General features: G+C 40.2%; 1 protein-coding gene and 1 long non-coding RNA gene across 2 annotated transcripts; one reads left to right on the top strand and one right to left on the bottom strand.

Annotated features, from left to right (window-relative positions):
* The first annotated feature begins 65 nt into the window (after positions 1-65).
* Positions 66-10,471, top strand: LOC104696115 (astacin-like metalloendopeptidase). The gene is made up of 13 exons (XM_010410285.4): positions 66-347; positions 579-603; positions 2,832-2,848; positions 3,230-3,254; positions 4,100-4,171; positions 5,018-5,152; positions 5,697-5,814; positions 6,548-6,726; positions 6,852-6,936; positions 7,331-7,458; positions 8,461-8,576; positions 9,000-9,225; positions 10,204-10,471. The coding sequence occupies exons 1-13, from the start codon at positions 279-281 to the stop codon at positions 10,236-10,238; spliced, it is 1,230 nt and encodes a 409-aa protein (XP_010408587.1). The 5' UTR covers positions 66-278; the 3' UTR covers positions 10,239-10,471.
* Positions 10,472-12,017: 1,546 nt separating this feature from the next.
* LOC109143385 lies at positions 12,018-25,642 on the bottom strand. The gene is made up of 2 exons (XR_002043525.2): positions 25,479-25,642; positions 12,018-13,836 (listed from the first exon to the last, which is right to left on the bottom strand). It is a non-coding gene; the product is annotated as an uncharacterized LOC109143385 (long non-coding RNA).
* Positions 25,643-26,576: the final 934 nt, after the last annotated feature.

Raw genomic sequence — 26,576 nt, 5'->3', positions numbered from 1 at the left:
ACGAGGCTGAGCCAGCTCTAGAGAGCAGCCCGAAGGACCGCGGGAGGCCTGGGGATGCTACAGATGGTGGTGACAGCGATAGCGCAGCACCGGGAGATGCCCAGAGGCTAAACTGGCTGTTGAGGCAGCAAAAGAAGTTCACTTCCTGCTGAGATTCCCATTGGCTGGGGCAGGAGTTCTCAGGCCAGGCAGAGCAGGCTCTGCTGGTATATCTAGCGGCAGCGCTCCTGGGCGGGCAGAGGTGAGGACTCGCACTGGTGGTCTGTCCCCACTGCACAATGGATCTCAAGAGGTTCCTGGTCTTCGCTGCATTTCTGCTTCACGCTACTCTGGGCTTCCCTATCCAGGTGAGAGCAGCTCCATACAGCTGTGCTCCATCTTCTAGCTGATCTGTTCTTCTGGGACTGAAGCTGTGAAGGCCCACTTTGATAAATTTCGTGCAAGAATATATTAGTAATATAATAATAAATAAGGGCAATCTAATAATTTAGTTCCTCCTTTCATCCTTATTTTGATGCTATTGTTGCTGCATTTGTTAGCTATGGAAGAATAATGCCTTTTACCTGTTGGTTTTGCAGGAGAACTATGAAAACAGCACAGCAAGTAAGTAGGATTTATACTGTATTTTAAAAACAACTGTTATTTCTTGACTGTTTATTACATAGATGGTTTTTACTTGTTTTTAGAGCATATGAAAGCACTGACACAGGCCTTTTGAAAAAGGCTATGTTTCATAACTTGTTATTGAGCTGAGTGCAGATGTGTTTTCACAAAGATGTGCTTTACACAGACTTTTGGGGTATGGTTTATTAGGTTAATTCAGATGTGCTTTCACAGGCTTGAAAATAAAATTTTAATTAGACATCTTGATACCTTTTCATTAAGTTGAATGTTATAATAAGACTGCTAATCATTTGCCTCCTTGCCTACCTCATTGCAGCTGTAAGAGAAAGGGATGTCAGGCATCAAAGAAAGCTTTGCTTTGTTCTGCTTTGGAACAGGCTCAGCTGAACAGCTTTTGTTAACTTGCAAAATGTGAGGAGAAAATTGCAGATCTTCAGAGGTCAATGGAAAGAAAACTGTAGGCAGACTTTACAGCAGGAAACTAACAGGCTGGGTGTGATGTGTGTAAGAAGATGACACCTTGGAAAAATTTGCTTGACATAGTCAAAGCAAGTGACAAAAGAAAATTGACAAATTCTTCTATTGAAATGTCATTTATGGCATGGAAAAAAGGGATGTTGTAAAATTACTGCTCAGTAAATTTAGAAGGGACCAAGGGGCATGGTTGCTCAAGTTCGAGGTACTCAGACTCAAAGTTGCAGGTTTATTGGGACAAATGCATACAATGAGTTTTAATTTATCATTGGTACTGCTTTTTGTGCCTTTTGAGACATCCTTCAGCATCTACAGTGAAGGGAAAAATGAGCTGTATAATTTTGAAAGCCCTGTCACACCAGATGTTCATTTCATCAAGGAGATGGCAGATGCCTTCTCTGGTGTCTCATTTCGGTTTTAAAAAGAAGTTGCAGGCTTTATGTGCCTAGGAATCTGGAGCCTAATTTCCACTGACTTTGACTACTCAATTAATCTAGTGCCTCTTGGGTGCATAAATTCTGAATCTGGTCAACCCATCTCAAAAATGTGCCTCCCTGCAGAATGTGTTTAGATGCCATGGATCTCTCTGATGCAGCTGGTGGGAACTGACTGAACTTTTCTGTAATAAACCACCATGATTACAGTGGACTTCCACTGCCATATAACTGAAGTAACAGTCTGAAAACACAGACTGAAATATTTTTGGCTCAATAAAAGCAATTCTGTTGCAGGTGCTAGATAGAGTCTGTGTTTGAGCAATAACTATGAAAAGGGAAAGGTGCTGCAAGGTGTGATAGAGCTTGGCATATATTTTATTGAAAAAGAATATGGTCAAAAATTGGGGCATAGGTGGGCTTGGAAATAATAACTGTTTACATGAGTGTTCTCTGTTTCAGTGTTGAATAGGAAAAACAAAATTGTTTCATACCTTGACAAGGAAGACTGCAATTATTAGGAAACTGGAAGAGATTGCCAGATAGGCTTGCAACATATCCATCATACTTAAGAACAGGTCAAACAAACTATGGGCAGGAATAATTTAGATAAAACTCTTTCTGCCTTAGGGAAAGCAGACAAACTGATGACCTCTGGAGGTCCTTCCAATTTTTAAAGTTTTTTGATATTATAACAGTGAAGATAGAAATTTATACATCAGGTCAGATTTTCACATCTGGTTTGTGTCTAGAATCCGAAATTTGGTAAAAATCAGAGGGCATCACAGTAGAAAGGCACCTTAGGACCCAGAACGATACCAAGCTGCTGTCAGTTACATACTGAAGCTGAGATTATTTTCCTCATGCTAAATTATAGCCTCCACCCCATGTTATAACTTTATTCTTTGACACTGTGAAACCAGAGGATATTGTTGAGCTGGTTAGCCTGCACCTGTTGCAGAGAAGTCTGGGGACAAAGCATTTTTTTGTCACTGGTTTCTTTTGTGTTTCTTTTTCCACACTGAAGCTGATAAAATGCTTTGCTGATTCTTAGATGGTAAATGACCAGGATTCTGTCTCTCAGCACAATCTACTAGGAATTTTCATAGCTGTTTGACTAAGTATCTTTTTAATTTCTCTGCCTGTGCATCAGCTAGTGCGCTCCATTCCCCTCCATGCAAAGGGATCTGCCAAAGGATTCCCACAGCTGAGGAGATCCATCCTACTGAACACTGTGAAGTTGCATTCAGAATCTAATTTGTCCCTTTTGCTTGTCTCTCTTTTTTTTTTTTTTTGCAGCAACAGAACCTACTGAGGTAAGGAAAGCTAATTCAGCTCTTCTGATCACTGTGGGTTCATCATTGTGGAAAGTAAGGTCAGGACTCTTGTACTCCACCTGTAGCCACATCTGTGCAGCACAGTCTTCTTCACTCAACAGCGCCTCAGAGTGTATCTGAAACTTAGTCCACACTTCAGATTGCATTTCCCTTTATGATATCCCTATTTGCCAAGGTACCAAAGAAGAACATCTACCACCCCATGGTACTTCTTTACACATGGCAAAGTAGATAAAAGCTGCATTGGTGAAAGATACTTCTAGTGGTAGCCTGGATGCTGTTGATAATTTATTTGTTATATTATTTAATTTAATGTTATATTATAAATTGTGAGATAATACTAATGTATTGTTCTTGCAGGTTACTACACAAGAGGATATATATGGTATGTATTACTCCATCTGCAAGTATGCATTTGAGAGGATATACTAATTGTTATCTACTCAGTTACTCCAGAAAACAGCACATGCTTAACACAAATTAACCTTTATGAGGAATTTTAAATGAATGCACTCACCACAGTGTTTCATGCAAAGCAAAGTCTCTTGGTTTTTGCTAATTGCTTGGCCTTGGCCTCAGCTGGTACTTTTGCTAAAAATAGCTCTGCTTAAGTAATGTCCTGAATTAAGTCACTTCCAAAGGTTTGAAGAAGTACAGAGGTCCTGTGTTTCTGCTTTTTATTGATGTCAAGACTTGTTGCAAAATACGCAGAGTTGGCTGGTTTTGCTTGCTAGGCCTAGGAGTCACTGATGCTGGGCTTAGCTGGGGACATCAGTCTGACCAATGGAACAGGAATACCAGTTTCATTGGTTTCGAGGGTTTTTCAAGAGGTCATCATGTCCAGTAAGAAGTAGCAGGACTGCTCTCCGTCCATTTTTGCTTCTGGTATCTTATGTTGGGGATTTGAGTGAGAGTTGTGCATAGGGAAGTAAAACTCTGCCATCTGAGACTTAAACTATGATGGCTAGGGAAAAAAAAAGGGGAGACAATGGAATAATTGAAGGAGAATGGCTCTTGGGACTAGATTAATGCCAAAATAACCACAGCTGGGAGGTTCTCAAGATTGTGTCACTGAACAAACACCTACATGAGTGAACATCCCTCCAGTCCCTAAATAGGCTCTGTACGTTTTACGTGCATCACTGGAAAAATCCTGCATCATCAGATTAAAAATCAGGACTCATATTTTCCCTGGGAATGAGAAAGTGATACTCTTGTATTTCTGCATAGAATCTCCTTTGCCTACAGAGACTGATGAGGAGGACGAAGATATTTTTGACAAAATTCTGAAAGTTAACAAAGGTAATGCCACCAAATCCCTGTCTATAAGGGGCCTGTCTTTGTTGCTCTTTGGGGGCGATGTGGGAGGTACAGTGTCTTACCACAATCTGTGCAAATGGTTTTCCCATCTTAGGCACCACCGTGTAAGAGATACCACTGGGATTATTGTGTGGTCTGCCTGATAGCATCTCAAAACTATTCTGTCAGTACTGAAGGTGTGGAGGCAACTGAAAACTATTCAGACAGTGTCTTCAGCTTTAGTTTTCAATATCTTTGTCATTCTTTGGACATAAAGAGAAAATGTGGCTATTTGGATGCTTTGTTATTTAACTGCCTTTTTCTTGAATGAAGCATCCATCGCTTGCATTCAGTCATCATATGGCTTTGCAGTACAGACTCCTAGATAAACTGCAGTCAGTTCCATGCTCCCTGCTCAAGACTTCCTCTTCCCTCATCCTTCCAAACATTCCCTGATCTACCAGCTTGTCTTTCTCACATTTTCTCCTCCAAGAGTCATTCAAGTAGCTTTACTTGAAGTAGTCTTTACAAAGAGACACATTCAAGTAGCTTTACTTGAAGTAGTTTTTACAAAGAGACACCAAATATTCCTACAGTTTTCTCCTGACAACACTCTTCCTTTTGGTTTGCCCACCTTCTTGGGTTTCCTTATTGGCACCTCTTGCTTTTTCCCAGCACCTTCCTGGGGAGATATTTGATGCCATTCATTCAGTGTCACATGATGGATGTTTAAATAGTACCAAAGTAAAACATCATTCTTACTCTTGTGACTGCTTGTTTTTCCAAGTGTGCTTAGCAAGTGTCCAGCAATCTATGGTTCAGATGTTTCCACCCTTTCTCTCTCCCCAGACAGCTCTCAGTTCCTGCAGGAAGGTGACATAGTTCCCCGAAGGAGTCGCAGTGCCATCAACTGTCGCCATTGCAACTGGCCCCAGTCCAGTGATGGGATTGTTCGTATTCCCTATGTGTTGGATCCTACTTATGGTGGGTTTAAATTTCAAAATTTTTTTAAAATGGATTTTATCCAATACACTTCAGAGAGAAACTTACATCTAGTGAGCACACAAACAGTTGAATAAATCAATTCTAAGGTTTTACTTGTGCTGTGCAAGCACAGATAAATTTTAAGTTACCTGAACCAGAAAAAGATCAAATTTAATTGGGAAGTTTTGCATCCATAATGTTTTGGGACTGGTCTCTTGGAGACTACAATAACCATTCCCTCTAATGGTGTCTGTCAGAATACCTGCCTTTATAAGGGTTATGCCTATTACAGTGGGGCTTCAATGGTCTGCTTTTCATCAGCAAAACAGCTTCCTATAGTTGTCTCGAAGTGTCTAATAAGGAGATACATCAAAAATCACCACTATAATTAAGTTGAAAAAAGAGGCACCTGAATACATTTGGACAAATACCTGGATAAAGGGGATCTCATGCCAGGTTGTTAAAATCTTAAACAAAATTCAGTACTGAGCAAAAAAACAAGAAAGAACCTAGGCTAATGTTAAATTAACCCTTTCTTCCCCAGAGGAGAGTCATGTAAAAGGGATTCATGATGCCATGGCAGAGTTTGAAGCACTTACTTGTATTAATTTTGTGAAGCGCAAGGCAGAACGTGACTACCTCAGTATTAGATCTGCTGATGGGTGAGTTGAATGATAAATTAACAAGTTATTTCTACACTGTTTTTCAATCCTTTCCTACACTGATTCTGTGTGACCTCAGAGAGGCTTTTGTTTTATCACAGCACCAAGGTATCCTCCTTGGATACCTTATTAGTGCAAGGGCTCATCAGGTACATCAGGAGCTCACTGTAATGCAAATCATGGAAAAGCACCATTAAGGTGGAAAGAATATCTAAACTCACATTTTCTGTGTGGTATAATGCATACTTGAGCACAACATACATTGATTACTCTAGGTCCTATTTACACAAGTAAACTGATTTTAACTTATGAAATAAACAGTTCTTTGAATCACACTGTTGCCCATCAAGCTCAGAATTAGAGCCTATGAGAAAATTGTTCAACATTTGTTAGCTTGAAAGTGTTATTCATCCTAGCTCCATCTCTGATACAGTGTTTAGCATTTTGAAAAAAAAAAGTTATTTCAAGGGAGTTAAAGTAATGGTAAAGTCAGAATTCAGGAGCCTCTGTGCTAATGAAAGTCTTCCAGAAAGATTTAGCAATGATCACACTCTTCATTCTTTTATAAGCCATGGTCACTTTTGCCTCTGTACACTCTGACTATCATAGTGGAGAATGACGAATCCTTCCATTCCCACAAGAGGTGTGAAGCAAGATTCTCTGCTCTGCCTCTTTGCCTGCCTACCAATAAAAATTCCATAAGTCTTCTGTTGTTGTTCAATGCCTCTCTCAGCTGCTGGTCCAATTATGGGAGAGTAGGAGGTGGACAGACTGTCTCTGTGATGAAAGGAGGCTGCATGTGGAAAGGAGTAATTCAGCATGAACTCGAGCATGCTCTGGGCTTTTTGCATGAACACTCTCGAAGTGACAGAGATAAACATGTAAAGATCATGTGGGAGTACATCAGTCCTGGTAAGTACTTTGAACTCCTCAATGTAGGAAGTGGTGTAGACACGTCCTACTGCTCCCAATTCTCCTTTCTTCCCTGAAGGGAGTAGGTAGGAAGCATACTCTAAGTACAATATCATATATTACAGCTGACAGACCAGACTTCAAGAAATTCGAAAACTCCAATAACCTGGGTCTTCCCTATGACTACTCCTCAGTAATGCACTATGGCCCGTAAGTAGCAGCATGGCATTACTATTTTCAGAACTCAAATCTTACATTAGAATTAGTTTCTATCATAACTCTCTCCTAACTACCGGTTTCCCCCGTTCACCTTCTGAGAAAAGCACCATGAGTCAGTTCAGACAAGCTGCTCCCTAGGACTGGGATACACTCACTATCCCTTAGCTTCCTATTAGGGACCACTTCACTGCTGGGCTTGGGATCAAAGGGCATCTGGACATTGACTCTGCTTACTGCTGGACATCTCAATGAGACCTATTTAAAGAGCACTATTAGTCACAGCAACAGCTTATGTACAGTTCTTGTTCTCCCTCCAAAGCATGCCATTGAATCCTGAAAGAAGTTATGGTGCTTAGAGAACATAATTTCTCATGGGTTTTTACAGATACACATTCACCAATACCACTGGGAAAGCAACTATTGTACCCATTCCTGATGGATCAGTACATATTGGACAGAGACAGGGGATGAGCAACTTGGATGTGGCCAAAATCAACAAACTTTACAACTGCAGTAAGTATCTCAAAGGCACCCCACTATCTTCAACTCAGATTTGGGCACGTTGCAGAGACAGCAGTTTTTCATCAGACTGTGAGACTGTTCTCATAAATTCCTGGTACTCACCAGGGTTACTCTGGGAGGAAATGCAAAGGTGAAGCTGGAGGCACTTTGTGGTTAGTGAGAAAATGGAAATGGCCTCTAAATTAAATCAGGCACATTTGCTACTAACATAAGTGGCTGCTGTGCAACTGGACTAACTGCTTGCCACATTGTAAACGTCAATGGAATTATTTGGTTTCTTGCAGTTTAGCAGACAATTATAAATCCCAAAAGAGCCAGACATCACCATTCCTCATGGCAGCTGATATTTAAGACCTGAGCCAAACCAAAACAGTTGTATGCTCCTTTGAACTAGAACAGTTTCATGTTGCCTTGTTCAGTTTTCATAAGTTTGTCATTCTAAGTTTGCATGTTTAACTCTAAGTTTGTATGTTTGAACTCTTTATATTTAACCTCTGCTAGAAGAAATTTTTGTATACAATCACAGAAATTTATTCAATCAAAGAGAAAAAAACTGATGAATAAAGTATTACCTCTTGCACCGCAAGTGCTCCTCCTAAGCTTAGAATTTAAGCATTGCAGAGGCATCATATTTGTGCTTGACTCTTCTGACATCGCTTAACTTTCCCTTCTCAGTGGAAAACAGTGGCACCAACTGCAGTGAACTGAAACCTCTCACACTCTTTATAGAGGTGGAGAAAGAGATCTCTTGCTAAATGGCAGATGTAATCAATAAAAGTCACACTTTTCAAAGCACTACTTTACTTTCCTCTTTGATGCATTATGTGAAAATTAGGACAACATGATTCCTCATATTAGTCAAGATGTACCAGTACTCTGAAATGAATGCTGACAGATCAGAAAACAGAGATCAGTCCATCCTGAAGAGATTGTAGTTGTGAATGACTGAAAGCTTCTGCAATCCTGATGCTGAAGCAACCATTTTTTCCCCAGGTCGCTGTAGCACTATTCTTGATGGACCTTCTGGGTCACTGACATCTGCCAACCACCCAAAGAATTATTCAGATAATACCAACTGTGTCTGGCTCCTCCGAACCCGATCCAGAAAGGTAATCAGGTTAATAGTGATCTTGAAATATGGCTGAACTTCTTTCTGTGTTAAGCATCTTGTGCTTTGTCTGTACAGCAGTTGCCAGATGGGATCTTCTCCATGAGAGAAATTTCAGACTAGTCTCTACTTCTCAAGTGCTTAAGCCAGGTATAGGCAAAGACAATGCAGAGTTGTGATTTTGAAAAACTGCCATATGTTGGGCTTGAGGTTTGCAAAATCATGACAAAGCACCCTGAGCATGGGAGCATTCAGTGATTAGATCTGAATCCTGCAACCTCAGGGGAAGAGAGGCAAAGCTGGGTAAGCAGTTCCAGTCTGTTAGTCCATGCTGGGCTACAGTTTAGATTCTGTCTGTTTGAAGGGACATTCCCTGAAAGAAGTATACTTATATATTAAAAGCTGATTTTCTTTTTCCTTCCAGGTTTCCCTACACTTTCAAGCCTTTCAGCTGCAGAAAACTAGAGGCTGTCAGGGTGACTATGTTAAAGTTTATGATGGATCCAGCAAGTCTTCTCCAGTTCTAATGGACAAGACCTGTGGATCAAAGATACCCAATGACATAGTTGCTTCTAGTAATCTTATGCTCGTAGAGTTCATCACAGATGGTGCCCATACAGCTTCTGGTTTCCAAGCCACCTTTACTGCTGGTAAGTCTGAGAACAAGGAGAATGGCAAGGGAAATAGTCTGTGTCAAATCAACCTTCCTATTCACTCAGGAGAAACACTGAAGAGTTGCTCTCCACGAGGGTCATCACTTCCTTCCTTGCTTTTGACATAATGGGTCAGCTCTACACTGACAACATTTATTCATTTATGCAGATGGGGCCACACTCAGGAAAACTGGTGTTAGCCAGGTGATTCACAGTTCACCTTCCCTCTCAGATATGTGCCAGTCCAAAGCACATGCCAATAAAGGGTAATCAATTTAAAGATACTGCTAGTGTTACTAGCACAGTAGAAACAGAATAAATTGTAATGCAGCATTTCAGTATATCATTTCTCTGGAAAAGATGCAGTTTTTAATCACACAGTTCAGAGGGCGAGACAGATCTATGGTGGGCAAGGTCACCCAGCCCCACAGCAAGAAGAGAGGCAGCATTTCCATGGTCAGGATTCCTGGAACCTATCCAGCTAGAACACATTTTCTTCAGTCCCACTTAATTAAGAGCTAAGGCCACAACAAAACAATTAAGTGACCACAGGCTTGAGAGATAGTGTGTACCAGCTGGAATAAAGGCATGCCTGTATGTGAGTGTAGCCTACAGCAATGGTGCAGCTTGTGTTGGTGGGAAAGGAAGCTCAGCTGTGCCATGCAGCCTTGTATTTGCCATGGAACAAGAACAAGCACACAGAGTTTGCACGAACCCACTGAAATGCACTAACTTCACTGTACACCCAAACCAAACCAGCAATTTTGCATTGTGTCTTTGTAGTGTCTATTTCTGTCCACTGTTGCTATGGAAGGAAAGAAAAGTAAAAAACTCCCCATCCCACTTTGATGTGTCCACAAATATAAAGCAATCTTAGCTGCCAGATAAAACGTGATTTAGCATGTACATATTTAGAGATGCTATGGTTTGTTCAGAGACCTCTGAAAGCTAAGTATTCTCTCATTTCATTTACAGTGAGGAGCCAAAGAAGATCAAGCATCCACAACTGACTTAATGAAGAAGAACCTATTCTGTGAATATTGCAATTATGTGTTTCCTGCTTTGTTCCTATCCTGGCTTGGATCAGTATGAAATTTAATTCTATTAAGAATCAAAGTTTTCATCTTCCTGAAAAAGTTTATTCCCCAAGCCATACAAATGTAAAAATTCTAGACATCTGGTGTGTCCCTCCTTTTGTCTGCACAGTTAAGTTATTATTAAACAATTGAATAAAAAGCTTCATTTAAAAAAACAAGTTTCCATTTCTCTTTTCCAGTAGTCACTTCCAGCCAAACACACTGTCAACGTGGTCTGACTCCTTAGCCCCCTTCATTCAGCCATAGGGTTGTCTCTTAAATACACCACTGACATAATCATGGGTTTTACTTATTTGGCTGAACAACTCCAAACTTTAAAAAATCATTTTATGGTCTTCACAGTCTTGAGCACGAAAAGGTCTTGGACAGACTCGTACCCCAGCCTAACATTTCCACTTCCAAAAATGACTTCCATTACAGCCTTAAATCACAAGAAAGGTGGACGAGACAAATCTGCTTCCAGGAAAGAACTAGTACTTCCTATTGCAGCTTTCCCTGTACAGTTCTGGCAGGCAGGGTCTGGCAGTGCAAGTGGCTCCAGCTGCTCTGTCTCCTGAGAACACAGACAACCAGCCGTGGTGGTCAGCAACCCACGTTTGGCATGTAACTTCGAGAACACATGATTCCTTTGTTCTGATATTTGCATGTTTTCCCCTGATAGGTTAATGTTTTCTCCTCTGTGTTTTATGCATGAAGTCATGTATATTCATTTCCCAGCTTTAATATGTATCAGTTCTAGAAAGTTCCTTGATCCTCGACACCCCATTGGATCCTTCCCGGAGTCCCGCCTATGTGTTGTTCGCATTGGTTCCCTTCCTGTCAACCCCGCCTACCTGTCTCTATCCCATTGGCTGAGATCCCTTTCCCCACCTATTCTGTACCCACTATAAGACCCCTGGACCCTCCTACCAATGGGTCTCTTTGTCCCTGTCATTTTGCGGGAATAAACCTGTGTGGAACACATACGGAGAGTCCCCTCTCTTTCTTCTTTGCCTTGGCCTGCGTGCCTGTTTAACAGCGACAGGAAGATACAGCCCCTTTTGGGTGAGGAGCTCAGCCCCGTTTTCATTGTGTGCTGGGCACTGAGTTCCGCCTTCCAGAGGGGTTTCGGCATTGACCTCCAGGCTTCTTTGTGTCGGCATGCGAGGGGTAAAACCCCCTTCTGCCAGCTCCCAGTGGCTGGAAACCCCTCAGCAGGGGACAGCTAAGGGTGCTTGTTTAGCCACAAGCCATTTTTGGTTCCACAGAGATGACTAAGCCTATCACAGGACCAGATAGTGGCACCAGAGTTCATGCACATGTTCAGAGAAGAATTTTTTTGTCAGGAAAGTAGCTAAGCTCTTCTCTTCTGATCTCATAAGAGAGCTGCAAGAGTGTCACAACTCCTGGAGTGTTCATTTTATAGCCTTGCCTGCAATCACACTTTTAAAATTATATGCTCTTGACCAAGACAAGCGTGTAAGAGATTTGAGAACAAAATAGGCTGCTATTTTAATCTGTAGCATAGACAGATAGTTAAATACATGACTAACCTGGGTATTTAATACTTGTATTTTTAAGTCTGAAAAAAGGAAATATTTTTCCTGTTCTTACCCTGTAACATTAGAAACTGATTTTTCTCACAAAAATACATTTCTAGAAAAGAACAATGGGAAATTAATTTGAATCTCAGAGTAACATTTACATGGAAAATGAAAAATTATTTATTTCTTTTATTTTGTTAAAGGAGGCACCAAAAACACTTCATCTGAAAGAATTTGCTCAAAGGCCTGTCTGTGTTTATACTATTTGATGAAGAATCAGTCAGCTCTTGAGAGAAATTCTAATTCCATTGAAAATTGCTTCCTTATCCACAGTGGCTGTGCAAATGCCTCTGAACACAGCAACCTTGAGTCTGCTTTAGAAGAGGCATTTCTTCAGTTCATCAGACATTGCAAGACGGGTTCAGCTTCTGATGTGTTGTTTGAGTTACTCTGAGCAATCAAGTGTTGCTATCACAAAAGGAGTAGTCCTTCTAAAATGCTGTTAAAAATGCAGTTTTAGAAAAAAAGTAGTTTTTGAAAAAATGCAGTTCTAGAAAAAGTTTTTTGCCAGTTTTGATTCCTAAGCCCCTACAAAACAAAATGGAGGAAATACTACTGCAAAGCCAATGGGTGAGGACTAACATCCTAGCACTGTTTATTGAGAGGAATTTCAGGTGTGATTAAGGTGTTCCGCACGATGATGAAAAGGCAGTCTCAGGTGATTTACTTGCCCTTGAAGGAGGAATAATGATTTCAGTAGGAGTTCTGAAATGTTGTTGGCAATGGCTGAGAAATTAATAAAAGTGTGATCATTTGTGTATTGTTAAAATTGCTACAATAGTTAGGTTTTCTTTGTAGTGAAACCATGCAATCTGTGCCAGGAAAAAATTAGACCCAGTCGACATTAAGAGCCAGCAGTTTCTCCTTTTAATTCCACTGGAAGAGGAGCCACTTCCCTACCAAGAGGCAAAGTCCAGGTGTATGTGGAGTTGGTCTGATTCTTACTGCACAGGACAGGGCTAAAGCTGGTCACAGCGACAGAGCCAAGGTTCAGCCCAAGGGTGTGACCACTCAGTTGCCCCAGGACAACTCTCTGGAGGTACCAGCAGCTCAGGATGTGGTGAGCAGCCCAGGACAGCCACTGATTCTGCCTGACCTGAGTGTCTGGCCATGAGCTGGAGTGTACAGGGACAGCAGTGCCAGGCAGCCTGCCTGTGTCTGGAAACCATTTCTATCGTGAGGACTTTAACATCCCCTTGCTGTCATCATAAATGCCCCTCACCCCAATTTCAACCTGAGTGTAGAAGCCACCCTGTTCAGAGGGATCACATCTCTACTTACTGCCCTACAGCAAAGTGTAACATTTCCCTCATGCAGGTGGGGGTCTCTGTCCAGCTCTAGGGACATGCACTACCCCACAGACAGGGCTGCAGCACTACCTGAGTGTCAGCCTGGGGATGGTTTCACAAGGCTACTGCTGAATGGGCCCAGTTCACTTCAAACACACACAAATATACAGTTACGCCTTCATCCTCTTCCTCATCCTTGACTATGTCCAGAAGAAACATCAGGAAATGCAGCACTATCATCTTCAGAGACACCATCTTGCTGAAGAAAACACCTGCTGAGAAAGGGAATACTTCAGCAGGGAGAGCAGCATCCCACATCACAACGGGAATTGTCCTGGACCCATGTGCAGACATGCTCAACCTCTTCTGCGGCGGTATTGGGCATCTCCCTCAGGCAGTCCTAGTCTGGAGGATATGGTGGCAGAACAGAGTACCAGGCACATTGTGAGGCTCCCTGCAGGTTTATATTTCTGGGTGCTACCCAAGAGGTGTAAAGCTGAGACTTCTGAACCAAAACCACTTTGGGAATGTGGAAAACTTCACACATGCAAAGCCTCCCAGGGATGCAGCAGAACATCTCTTTTAGGACACCATCTCTTCCCCCAAACTACATCCATAGCAATCCAGCCAGGCCAGTCTCTGTGGAATGAAATACAAAAATTTCCAGGAATGCTGTGGGGGTGGAAATGTGCACGTGCAAGAAATCACTGGAAGAAGCAGCCAAACAAGGGTTACAAGAACAGCCTGTATTGATAACAAAGGACATAATTCCCATGACACAGCAGCCAGGAGGATCATGGAGGAATGCAGTGTTTATGGCATGACCACAGGGTCTATACCCCATTCAGCAGCAGCACAGAGGACTTGTCAGTGGAAAATCCTGCACTCACATGCCAGCAAGTTTGCAGCTACTGAGTGTGCCATTCCTTTTTCCCATTACCATAGCAGAAAAAAAGGTGTATCCTTTCAGCAATGACAAATAGGTTGTTTGAACATGTGAGGCTTTTGCATGAGAAAGCAGAAGGCTGTAATTCCCATGCTTGTTTCAGTGTGCTTCCCCCTCATGGTCTGAATTCTTCTTCAATAGGCACCATGCAGACTTGGGCAATTATATGAGGGATAACTTTTTTTTGCTTTATAGAAAGGTAGTAACTTTTAGTCTGCCTTTTTGACTACTTTGAATTGTTAAAAATAAACATAAAATATCAGCAACCACAACCTTCCCTTTTCCCCTTCAGTTGTAGCACATACAGTCATTCATAACAACTATTCCGAATCTCATTCAAGCTTCAAAGTAACTGGTATCATTCTTGACCAGGAGAATCTAGGAAAATAGTTACAACTCAAAAGCACATTCAATCACATACTTTTCATTAAACAGTAGTATTATTCTACAGGTTCAATGAGTGCTTGTCATTTTAAATGAAGTGATATATATAAGGGTGAGAGACCAGACAATGGAAATGAAAATAAAGCACTTTATAGGCATTAATGGGCAAAATAGATGTTGCCTGAATTTGCCTGTTTTATATCTCTTTCAGGAAAATAGTAAAGCCAGTATGAGAAGGAATAGGCAGATACAGCCCAGTGATCACCAGGGAAGTTCACACAAGGCAGATGCGAGGTCAAACTGTGGAATCAGTCCACAGGCCAGGATGAATAGGGTTCATGGCCAAGCAGAGGGACAGCTGTGACAGCCCTGGAGAGGGGCTCACCTCCCATATAGCTTAACCAGAGACTGAAGGTGTGGGTCTGAGCTGCAGTGAGGCTCCCAGGCCCATAAGTGGAAGGCTTGGAAGGAGTTCCTAGGTGAGGCTGATCAGGGCAATTAAGGTCTCAGTGCACTCAGGGATCTGAGAGCCAGAAATAAAATGGTGTTGGGAATGTTGCTGTTCTTTTTGTAGCCAGTGGTTTAGGACAAGCTTAGGATGGTTCTGCAGTAGGTCCCAAGGTAACCAGACAGCAAGTACCACAGAGACTCATGAACATGGAACTGTCAAACCATCTGCACAATGAAAACGTGTAAATCGTAGGAGGATGCTTAGGTAGCTGTTTGATTCATGATAATGGTTTCTATCTTTCTCAGGCCTCCATCTGAATTGCAGACCAGAGCTGTGGGGCCATGTTTTAGGCAGTAATTGTACAGTAGGAGTAATTTTTTTATGATAACTGAGTGCTCCACCTGTATTGAGAGTTAATATATGAACATCAATAGGCCGTGTCTGTTTCTTCCATGATCTTGCTGCTTCCTTGTCCTGCTGGCAGTTTGTGCCCCTATCAATCTTACTTGTTTTGACTCTTACCTCCAGCCACCTGATGGCAGAATCTTTTGCTTTTCTTTCCAGTCCTCTGCCTTGGTGTATCTGCAGGATGTGTACCTCCATCACACAGCTGTCTTCTAGAACATCTTTTCAGATGCTTTTAATCTATAGCTATTACCTTTTACATCATTGTATTACGGGATTATAATGATTGAATTCAGTTGTATTGTCTGTGCACAATCAATTTAAATTGAAAGAAATAAACTCAAAGAGAGCATTCACACAAGGAGATCTGTGTTTATAATTATTTTCAGTTGACTTTTAAGCTTCCATTTGTTATATACTTCATTGTTCTTCTTGTACATGGCAAACTTGGAGAAAATTTTCTATTTGATTTAGCTGAAAGGAGTTAAGGATCTTATGTGTTTTAGGAAGAGGCATGATCACCTTATTATGAAGATTCGGAAGTAATTTTTTTTAGCAGTAAGCAGTCCAAAACTGGCTCAAAGCCCTTAGCTTCTAAATCTCAATGGTTCTTCATTGTCTTACATCTTGCCTTCACTAGGTTGGATAGATCCACCCCTCAAATGAATATATGAGTGTTGCTAATTAGATTTCCTAATATATTTAGATGTAATTTATCACATTTGTAAACTACCAGTTAAAGTAAAATGGCATGAGGACATAGGACTGTGCAATAGAAGTATTAAGTTAGATAGCTGATGGGCCTGGCTTGTGGAAACCCACAATCAACACTGCATTTGAGCTGCAAACTCAGGGTTATATTACATGAGAGGAGTAAAAGGAGAAGCTGCTTACAGGAACAGGAAAATCTGTATGAGACCCCAAAACCTGACTCATGTAAGGTGTTACAGCTTAGGCTTGAGCTATATTATTAGAACCTACATGACTCATTCACAGGAGTGCTACGTTGAATGCCCCAAAGGGAGAAAATGCATGCTCCCAAATGTAATCCTTTTAATCTCTTGGAACTGAAACAGCTGTTCATAGGAATGCAGCTGTGCAAGAATGTTTTAGATATTCCTTTCTGAATGGAACCTGGTTGTAGTTTTTACAGGCAGTAAAATCACTGGCCTATTCTAGAAACAAAATAAATAGCCCATTAAATCTGCTCTAGTTTTGATCCTGCCTCTTTCCATGGTATTTAGCAAGATATTTTTACAGATTTAGCACAACATGTTTGATACAGTGGGATTAAGACTCCTCTTTGCATTGGTTCCTGAAGACATTATTTTTAGTCAAATATGTGCAATTTCTAGCAGAAATCTAGAGTTGTTTTTTATACCCAAGCAATACTAAGATCTCAGCTGATGGAGAACACTTCAGTTTAAAATGTTCCACAGACTAACAGCTAGTAATGCTTATTTTTAGAATCTGTGTGTGTTGGATATGTGCATGATGCATCAGATAGATGGGGAATGGATACCTAGCATTGTTTGGTTTGAGAATAAATATTTATAAAATAATGTAAATGAAAAAAAAGTAACAATCCACTTAAATGCACCCCCCAAATCTTGGGGTATTACCCCAAAATATTTCAAGTTATGCTCTGCATATTAAAATGGAGCTGCCAGTAAATATATTTGCAAAACTAAGTGTATTGGTTTGCTTTAGTCTGAAGTCTGTTATCTGTTTCTGCCAGTTGCTGATAGGGTGGCCCACATTCAGATTTCACACAATATCTTACCTCAACTGACCTGTGAGAAAATCTATTCCAATAGTGATAATAGCATTTAAGTGGTTTTCAAAACAGAAAAAACATCCCCTTCCTTACAGGGTATACAATTCTTCTCTCCCTAGAGTTGTATTTAGGGTAGGGCTGTCCCAGAGTGGTAATAATATGTCCAAATCAACTATGTAAAATGAGATAGACTTGCAAGTTGCAGCAATTTTAAAATCCTTAAATTCTTCCATTTAAATAAATTGTACAATGAAATGTTAATACTCAGTTCCATTAAAGTTTTTGTTACTCTTGCCAATCTACTCAGTAATCACAAAATAAGAGGCTATTTCTGGAGGATAATTTATTCAGTACATTATTGTCATTCTTCCGTTGACAAAATGCTCAGAAAAATCCTCACAATAACTTTATTGCCTGAGTTTGTAAATTTATTTGGTAACGTTTTCCCTGTGTGCATATTTTATGAACAATTTGTTGTGGATACCCATGGTTCAAATTACAGCATTAATTCAGTGCCTAAGTAGTATGGTTTCTGCATTGTAATTGTCACTTGTGCAGCTTACCCACACATTTCCCATTTAGAATTTAAAGTGTGAATAATCACATTCACACATATATTTTGTGACTATTTAAGCTTTCAAATTTAAATTTATTTTTGAAAGTTAAAGTAAGTCTTTTTTTCCTCTAATGAATATTAGTGTGTTTTTTTCAATTGCTTACACAGCTCTTGTAATTGAATTTTGCTGACCTAGATTTCCCCTGCAGTTTCAGCAGTTTCAGTTGAGTACAGCCTTTTCCCTTCACTTCATCTTCTAGACTGTTGTAGTGTCCAGTAACTGAAAATAAGTTTTCTTCCCATATAATATGATTTGGAGAGATTGATTACTTGATTTAGTTATTGATTACTTCACTTTGGGATTTTGGCAGCAAAAACATCAGAGAGTATCAGCACTGTTGTAGAGTAGATTTATGTTTTTTTTAATCCTTGATCAAAATCTCTTCTTCTGACGTCTCAATTGACATATGAGCTGCCTCTTCTTGTCATTTTGGGGGGATAATATTGGTTTGATGAAAGAGATGTTTATGAATCTCACATCTATCCAGCAGAGCTGGGCATTTTGCCAAGCTCCCCACAATACGTAATTTCACTTCTTTTAATTGGCTTATTATTTATTCCATGACAGTGGGAGCAAATTCTCTCTGTAACATTTTCTGTAAGTACAAAAGTTGTGTATTCTTCTTCTGAACATGTAGAAATACACTGGTTTTTATTGATGAGATCCACCTGCTTTTTCCAGAGACAGAACCTATCTTACTGCAGAGATTCTACAATATCTGAAATGGATCAATTCTTGGAGGAAGAGCAGCTATCTCAATCTCCACTTGGACAAAACTGAAGAGACACTATCCAATACCCATTTTCTCCAGGGAGCATTTCTTTTTCTCTTAGTCTTAAAGGTTAGCCTCTGAGAATTGTCTCACACAACAGCCAGATTTAAAGGGCAGAATACTGCAATATTGACTGAATTCTAAAATTCATCATAGGTCTGCCATCTGTACCCAGAATAGTAAATATGTAAGCCACCACAGAAAATTAAACTCAGGGAGAGAAGGGGTTTTTTGGTGAGGATCTCCATAGCCCTTTTAAGAAAGTATTAACTGTATTTACAGAATGATATGGCAGAAATTTTTGCTGCCAGTTTTGAGGGTTAGGATTTTCATTATGAGCCACTTCGTAACAATCATTTACACACAACTTCTCCTGAGGTATTTGTCGAAATCCCTCAGCCTCATGGTCTTATAGGAGTATCGTAAGGAAGTTAGAACAATAGCATATGAAGAACTGACATGCAAGAACTGATTCTCCTGGTTCTACAGATAAATCCAGTACATTCCCTACATCTGTGACTCATTTATTCAGCACTGGATATACCTGTTTTTACCACAGCTGGTCCAACATTGGCCCCAGGTTAGTGTTCTCCAGCACCAGCTCAAATCTGGTTTTGCGCTCCACAATTCAGTATACTTCACTATTTTTAAGAATTAATTCCCCAAAATTGCACCTTGCAGTATTTGAGTTTGTTGTTGTTGTTGTTGCACTCTTGTGATTTCCTTTTTGCAAGTTCATTTCTTTTTTATCCATATCATACTTCTGCTTTTTTGTTTCTCTATGTGCAACACCCACAAAGACAGGAATGAGAACTCCAACAGTTTCCTAGGTTTTGCTGTCCAGAGCAATCCCATCCAAATACTGATGTCACTGGGCGGTTTAGTTTGCTGTTTAGGAGGGCAGTTCTTACATTTCTTAGGGGATGAGAAGATATTCCAGGTATTTTCATCACCTTTTACATGAGAGAGAAGGTGAGGTCAGAGAGAGAGAAGCTGACAGCTGTATTGGAATGTATCATATTAATGGTTATGCTATTGGAATTTGTAAATGCCATCTGATGAATAAAGGCAATATACCTAATAGGTCAAATTTACAAATGAACGTAACTGAAAAATAAGGAGGTATTTAATTAGTTATATTTAACCTCGTAAATATGCTATTTTTTTTTTCAGTTCAGTGTATTCTGAAAAAAGTTCTGCAGTTGATTCAATGGATTGTTTTGTTTTGGGGTTTTTTTTGTTGTTTTTTTGTTTTGATAATGTCTCCATTGATTAAACAGATTATTAAGTCAAGAAAAGAATTATTGAGCTTACAAGAAGCAGTGTACAGAACTGCAGTTCTTTACTGCAGTTCTAAAGTAGCAGAAGTAATACAAACAGTGAAAGGTGGAAGAAACCTCAAAGAAAAGTGAAAATTAAAATAGCATACACATGCTACTTACTGTTTTGCATTTGTATTGTATAATTTTCATGGTTCTTGTGGTTTTGTGTGTAGAATACTGATCCATCTGGCAGAGCTGTGTCTTCCCTTTTAGTGACTGACGTAATTTTAAAAAGCTGCTCCAAAAAAAGTAGTATTTAAAAAAGCTTAAGACAGCTCTTATTTTCACAACTTACAGCTTAAAATCTCAACATTTTTACTAAAATTCATGTAGGTTATTTTACAGTGTTTTACTGCCAGTAACTCTTTTTCAAATAACATCTTATACAGTTATTGGTGCTTGACATGGCCTGATCTTTAAAGAATTCATAGGAGTTTTGCTTATTTATGGAGAAAAGTATAGAACATCAGCTTCTGGAAGTGAAACAAAACCAAAAATTTCTTTATAGGTTATTGACTTGACAGTTTGCACACATTCACTTGCTGTACTCTAATTCTGCCTCCTGGGCCCAAAGCAGCACATGCAAACCCTACTCCCATATTTCATCCTCTGGAAGTTGCATAGTTCAGTGCTCCACGGAAGGAGAAGTAAAGGCTATATATATATATATGTGTGCACTGGTGCTGCACAGCCAAATGAAGCTGCTCTACCCACAAGCAGGTGAGTCAGCAAAGCAGCTGTAGAGGGAAAAGCAGACATGACTGTTGATGAGGCACCACGTCTGCCACACAAAAACTGGTACAAATTGAGTTTCTTTATGAATTTACTGCAGCACATGTACAGTAATCTTGGCATGTAGAAAAATAATGGACATCCTACATGTCCAGCAGGTTAAGCTGGTTAGCACATGGTGACATGAAGCAAGGCTACCCTGGTGGAAAAAAAGTAGACAGCAGGGGGAAATAGAGTGCTGCCATGTGTTCATTGCAGTTTTGCTGTGAATGTGGCTGGTGGAATTGGTTTGAAACTTGCTGAAAAATGACGGCTTTTATCAGGTATGAGTATCTGAATGTTAGTATCTGTGTGTGGGAAACTGTCCTGAACTCATTAACCCAGAGCTAGATTTGAATGAACAAACAACTAGATTTACAGAAAAGCATGCTTGTTTTTGTTGACTGGAAAGTGGTAAGTGATTTCAGATCTGGAACCAATTTTCGGGAAGAGGCATTGTCATTTGCATTTGAAAGTAATGTAAATAACACCGTACTTTAGGAGGCAATATGTGATATTATTTCAGTAATTGAAAATTTGGGAAATCCTCCTAACATCCTCAAGCAAGCTATTCCTGCTTGAAATAGACAGGGCTTGTTCCAGTTGCAGAGATTGGAGAGTGATCTGTTTTTCCTTGGTGCTAGTGTAGATTATATAGATACTAAACATACTATTTCCTCCTTAGAAGAAAGTGATTACTAAATAGTCTGAAGTCTTGAAAAGCAGAACTAAGATTCTCCAGTTGTTTAAATTCTCTGACCTGACTTGCATTGTACTGATACTGATTTTGGTATAAAGCATTAAACTCGAGCATAGAACAAGTGCTTTAATTTAAACAAATCATTTAACATTTTGAAGATGTCCTGGCTGCTGACTTGCAAAATGGAGAATGCTTTAATTGTGTTACAGCTTTTAAAGAACATAATGGAAACCTTAAGCAAATTCTCCACAGCAAGAGTGAGCTACCTAATCCTGAACTTTAAATTCACAGTCTTGTCTGAGAGAAGGTGTGCACAAGGTTGAACAAGTAGCTTTTAGTTGCCAATTTATATATAGTAGTAGAAAATTTGGCCTCAAGTTAGGGCATGGAGGGGTGTGTGTATGTGGATTTTGTGCAGCAGAGAGAGCATAGAAAAATGAAGGTTCTGGAGAAAGGGACCTGGATATGGGAACAAACTGGACTTCCTTGGATGTGCAGTTGTTAATGATGTATGGATGATTCATCTGGGTCACAAATTAATGATGATGAGGATGCAGACACTAGTTCAGAGCTTGTGAAGAGCCACCTCAGGTCTATGGAGTCTGTCAGCTTTGATGCAGTGTGGTGCAGAGCTGTGGAGGGGCCAGCTCAGCAGTGTGTGCATTTTCAATCTGTGCTTAAAACTCCAGGTAGACCTCAGCTGACAATTGTCTGAGCTCACTTTGTGTAGATCCTTTCAGGATTATGCCATGCTCCTCATTATCTCCTGTCATACCAAGAATACCTGGCTTGTTCTAGGTACCCACCTCTGTGGCTAAAGATTTGATTGTGTATTTATTCAGTTAATTTGTTCGCTGTGAGTCACTGTGTAGGAGGAAAAATATCTCCCTGCCTTAGAGAACTTGGTTGTTGTTTTAAATAACTGCTAAGTACTGTTTAGTAATTTTATGGCAAAGATTGGGATTAAATCTCTTTCTCCAGAGTGCAGTTTTACTGCTGTGGTGGTGCAATGCACCCCACCCTTCTCCTCAGGCCACACCATGATCTCAGAAAAGCTCGTTATGCCTTGGCCTTGATGAGCAGCACCTGTGCTCAGCTCTTCTGGAGCTTATCAGAAACATCATCTGCTCCCAGGAACTTGGGAGCTGGCTAAAGAGCAGCTGTTTCTTAACAAACAGCCTTGGAAACTTATTTTTCTTGCCTGAATAACAACCCACATAGAATACCATTTTTGTTCTCAAATCTTCAAAGAACATTACCCACCTGACCTGTGGTCAGGATGGAAAATTACTATGACTAAACCCATTTCTCATGGGACCCTATAAGCAGTGGTCCTGAGAGTGAGACCCTTTGTGCACTCCTGGACTGCAGGGGGCTGCAACCAGCAATCTTCTCCTCAGCGGGACAACACTTAGGGCCAGCTAGCTCTCAAATTTGCTATAGTTAAAGTGCTGCCACTGAGTGCCCATGACGGAGCCTGGGCTGAAACCCCCACTCCCAGTGGCTCAACCCTGTGGCCTTGAAGAAGGTGCAGAGGCATCTGATGTGAGTATTTGGCTGAATTCGAGGGGAATTTTCACAGGGATATACCTTGTACATACTCCTGTAGGTCTGTGTGTGTGTGCAGGTGAGAATATGCTGTAGCAAATGGACTGTGAATGTTGCATTCAGAGCTTCTTTAGTACTTTAGATCTGTAAGTGACTTACTCTTGTGCTATAGAAAATTTTCTAGGAATATTTTGCTAAGTTGTTTAAATTGAGCTCTCTGTTGAGTGCTATTAAGTTGAAGTGCTGTTAAAACCTTTAGGCTTAAGCTGCTGGTCAAGTTCAGGTCTAAGTTTAACAAGCAGGTCTACCCTCAAACTTGTGACTCACTGGGAGGGTCCCCTTGTTCCTTTTATCCTTCAGCATTTCTGTCCTTACCCTTTTCCATGCCCAGCCTCTGCATAGATAATTTTTGGTTGATTTTAGGTTTAGATAGATTGATTTTTTAGGTTTCGGTCCAATTTTTTTCTGCGTCCTTTAAGTAGTAGAGTGGGCCTTGCCAACGAACCCTGTTGTGCTTTCACTTTAATATTAAACCTGCTTTTGCTGCCACGTTTGCTGGTGATTCTTTGAACAACCTAAACGACCCATTTATGACAACTGCACAAATCATAAGACTGTCTTTTTCTTCAGCCTATTTCTAGCACTATATGCTTGTCATTTTCTCTAGCAAGTGTCACACAACACCTCACTTGCAGTCATTCCTCCACTGCATAACCTTAGTCCATCCCTAGAGAGAAGGGACGAGGAACAAAAAGTATATGAGTGGAAGTTAATTTTGTGTAATTTATGAAGTCACTTTATACTGTAAATGGGTGGCAAGGTTTTGTAGCAGGGCAGAGAGAGGCTGCAGGGGTGGCCCCTGTGGGAAGAGGTCAGGGGCCACCCCACAATGGACACAGCCAGCTGGAGAGAGCTGCACTGCAGACCCTCACTAGGACACAGCTGAGCCCAGGAGCCAAGCTGGTGGCACCTCTGTGGAAATGTATTTTAGAAAGAGTATAAAATGTTGAATGGAAAGAGGAGAAGGAATCAAAAAGAGTGAGGAACAAGGCAGGGGACTCAAAAATCAGAGGAGATGCTCCACAGCAGAGAAGAATAGGCACTGCTGTCCATGGAAGACAGACCACACCAGAGCAGATGGATATTCCTGAGGGAGCTGCAGGCTGTGGAGATGACATGTCAGAGCACATGCTCACTTTTAACTACGGTACCAGGTAACAGTTTATGGAGAAACTCATGCATTCTTAAGGTTGAGGGCTTCAGAGCCGAACAAGGACACTTTCAGACTTATGTCAGTCACTTGGGAGCTCTGTAGCCCATGTTACCAATACAGTGGAAACATGATGAGATTTACTATGATTCCAGTCTCTCTTTTTTTTGACAGCAGGTTCAAGGCTGCAGTGTCTAATGATTGTATTAAAAAAACAAATCTGGAAATAAAATGTCAGTGCTAGTTTCTAACTCCTTTTAATCTCAAATATTTTCAAAACTGACATTTGTCAGCCACAAGCTGCTGTCACTGCTGTTTATGAAATCAATCATTTTAAGAAGCAAAGCAGTTTCCAAACAAAACAAATTTGAAGGTGAGGATTACTTAGCCTTATCTTTAGTTCACATGAAGAAAAATCTTGGCTGTCTATCCTAAATATTTAATTATTTCTGTTAACCAAAGTGATCTCATGCTGAATGTACTACAAAGAACCCTGCCAAAAATAATCAAGAGGAATCAGAAAATGACCTGAAAATGAACTCTCCAAATTAGAAACAAATCAATCTGTTAGATGCCAAAGGTAAGTCAGAACTTTGATGGAATCAGCAATAAACCTATTTGTCTCCAATGCGTTCAGGCTAGGTAAGAAGGTACCTCAGGAGCCAGAACTTTCGGGTGAAAAGAAAGGTAGGAATTTGCTTAGTCTCTGTAAACACAGGAGTGTGCTCACTCTACCTCATTTATTTTGCTCTTAGAACTGACGTGTAGAGGGATCAAATCTGAAAATCATCCTCTTCTTTATATTTGAACTCTTTAGTTTTCTTTCTAGCAATAAATCTGTAGAATATGTAGTTCAGCACTGTGGTTTGTATATGCAGGGAGAAGAAATAAAAAGCCAAAGCTTAGTAAGAGTTGAAACTGGACAGTGTTGTGTCAGATACGAAGGGCTTTTTAAAGTATGCTAATATAGCAAGAGGGGGGGGTCTAAAGAAAACTTTGGACTGATACTTGTTGAAGATGGTCATCTGGCCATGAGCGGGATTGTCCCATGTTAGGAAGCAATCACACCTCTCTTTATGGTGCAGAAGTTCAAATAAATTAATTTTTTTTATCAGGTTTGCAGACTTTTCATAATTGGTTAATGGCATATTTTGCCATAGTAGAAATAAGCTCACAGAAATGACATAATCTAAAAAAAGGTAATAAATTGTTAAGTATAGACCCAATTTATCTTTGACTTCTTTTTAGCTTAACCTTGAATTTATCTGGCCTTTTTGGGTCCAAGTGAGGGCGGTATAAGCAAAAGAGCAGTGATGACGGAGTCTGACATGCCGATGGCAGTGTGGTTCTGATGGGGAAGTTTCCAGAGAACGCTCACAGTTTGCAGGGACGTGAAGGACAGACCCCTGCAGATGGCAGCAGAGCTTTAAACTTCAGCACCATGAGCACAGAGCGCGGTGTAATCCGAGACACACCCCCTGAAGAAGACGCTGATTTCCATAGACTATCACAGTGATGTTTTGCTAGTAGTCAGCACGTTACTGATGCCTTTTAAAAAAAAAAAAAAAAGTTTTAATAACTATCAAGTAGCAGAAGGATATTTTTTGAGCCTTTTGGAATCACTCCAATTTCCCAGTGCAGACATCTCCTACAGCTCTATTTCAAATATTGCAGGTGGGGTTTTTTCCTAAATATTTTTCATCCTTTAGATTTGCAGCAAGAATTTGACCTAGCTGAATTGGAGTAGCATGGCACACTAATACTTCTATAATAGCCAGTTTAGTCATAGCAAAATTTAAGTGACTGCTAAAAAAAACCCTTTCAGGTGGCAAATACTTAAGTTCTAAAGACACTGCCTCGGAAACAGAATAAACAGATGAGTTCAAACACATGAAAAGATATGCCTGCTAACCTACTTGGATATGAAATACTGTTTCCTTTACTTTTACTAGCTCTGTGGTCCTGAGGTGATTTCTTGGGCCTGTCATGCTGCATAGGCTATTTCTTCCTTGCTCAAATGTCTTTATCTCCTTTTTTCCCCTTCTTTTTTCAGTAATGCTAATCCATCTTGTAGTTTGTGTCAATCATTTTTACATCTTCATCATCTCTTTTCAATTTCTAATGTTCAGTTTTAAGAAACAATCCACAAGAGTAATGATCAAATAGAGCCCTGTGCAGGTAAACCTGTATTTATAATGTCTTTATTTTGTGGTAGTCCCTCTAAATTTAAGGGATAGTTTGGTACCCATTATGTTTTTGCTGTATTTAAATATCTTAGTTGTTCATCCTCTGTTTCCACCAGCATTGCTTTATTTCTATGCTTATATTGTAATTTATTCAGGGCAAGGACAGTGTCTTTTTACTTGACGTACAGAGTATCTGCATATCATCCTTAATTGAATGACTGATTGTTAGCAAATGGTTGTCTATTTTGACATATTTTCCTGGCTGGTTCATCAAGAAAGACAAAGTATGA

This window comes from Corvus cornix, chromosome 5, assembly GCF_000738735.6.
Source record: "Corvus cornix cornix isolate S_Up_H32 chromosome 5, ASM73873v5, whole genome shotgun sequence".
Classification (NCBI taxonomy): Eukaryota; Metazoa; Chordata; class Aves; order Passeriformes; family Corvidae; genus Corvus; species Corvus cornix.
Note: the sequence above shows the minus strand (reverse complement) of the source record. Positions and strands in the feature narration are given on the sequence as shown.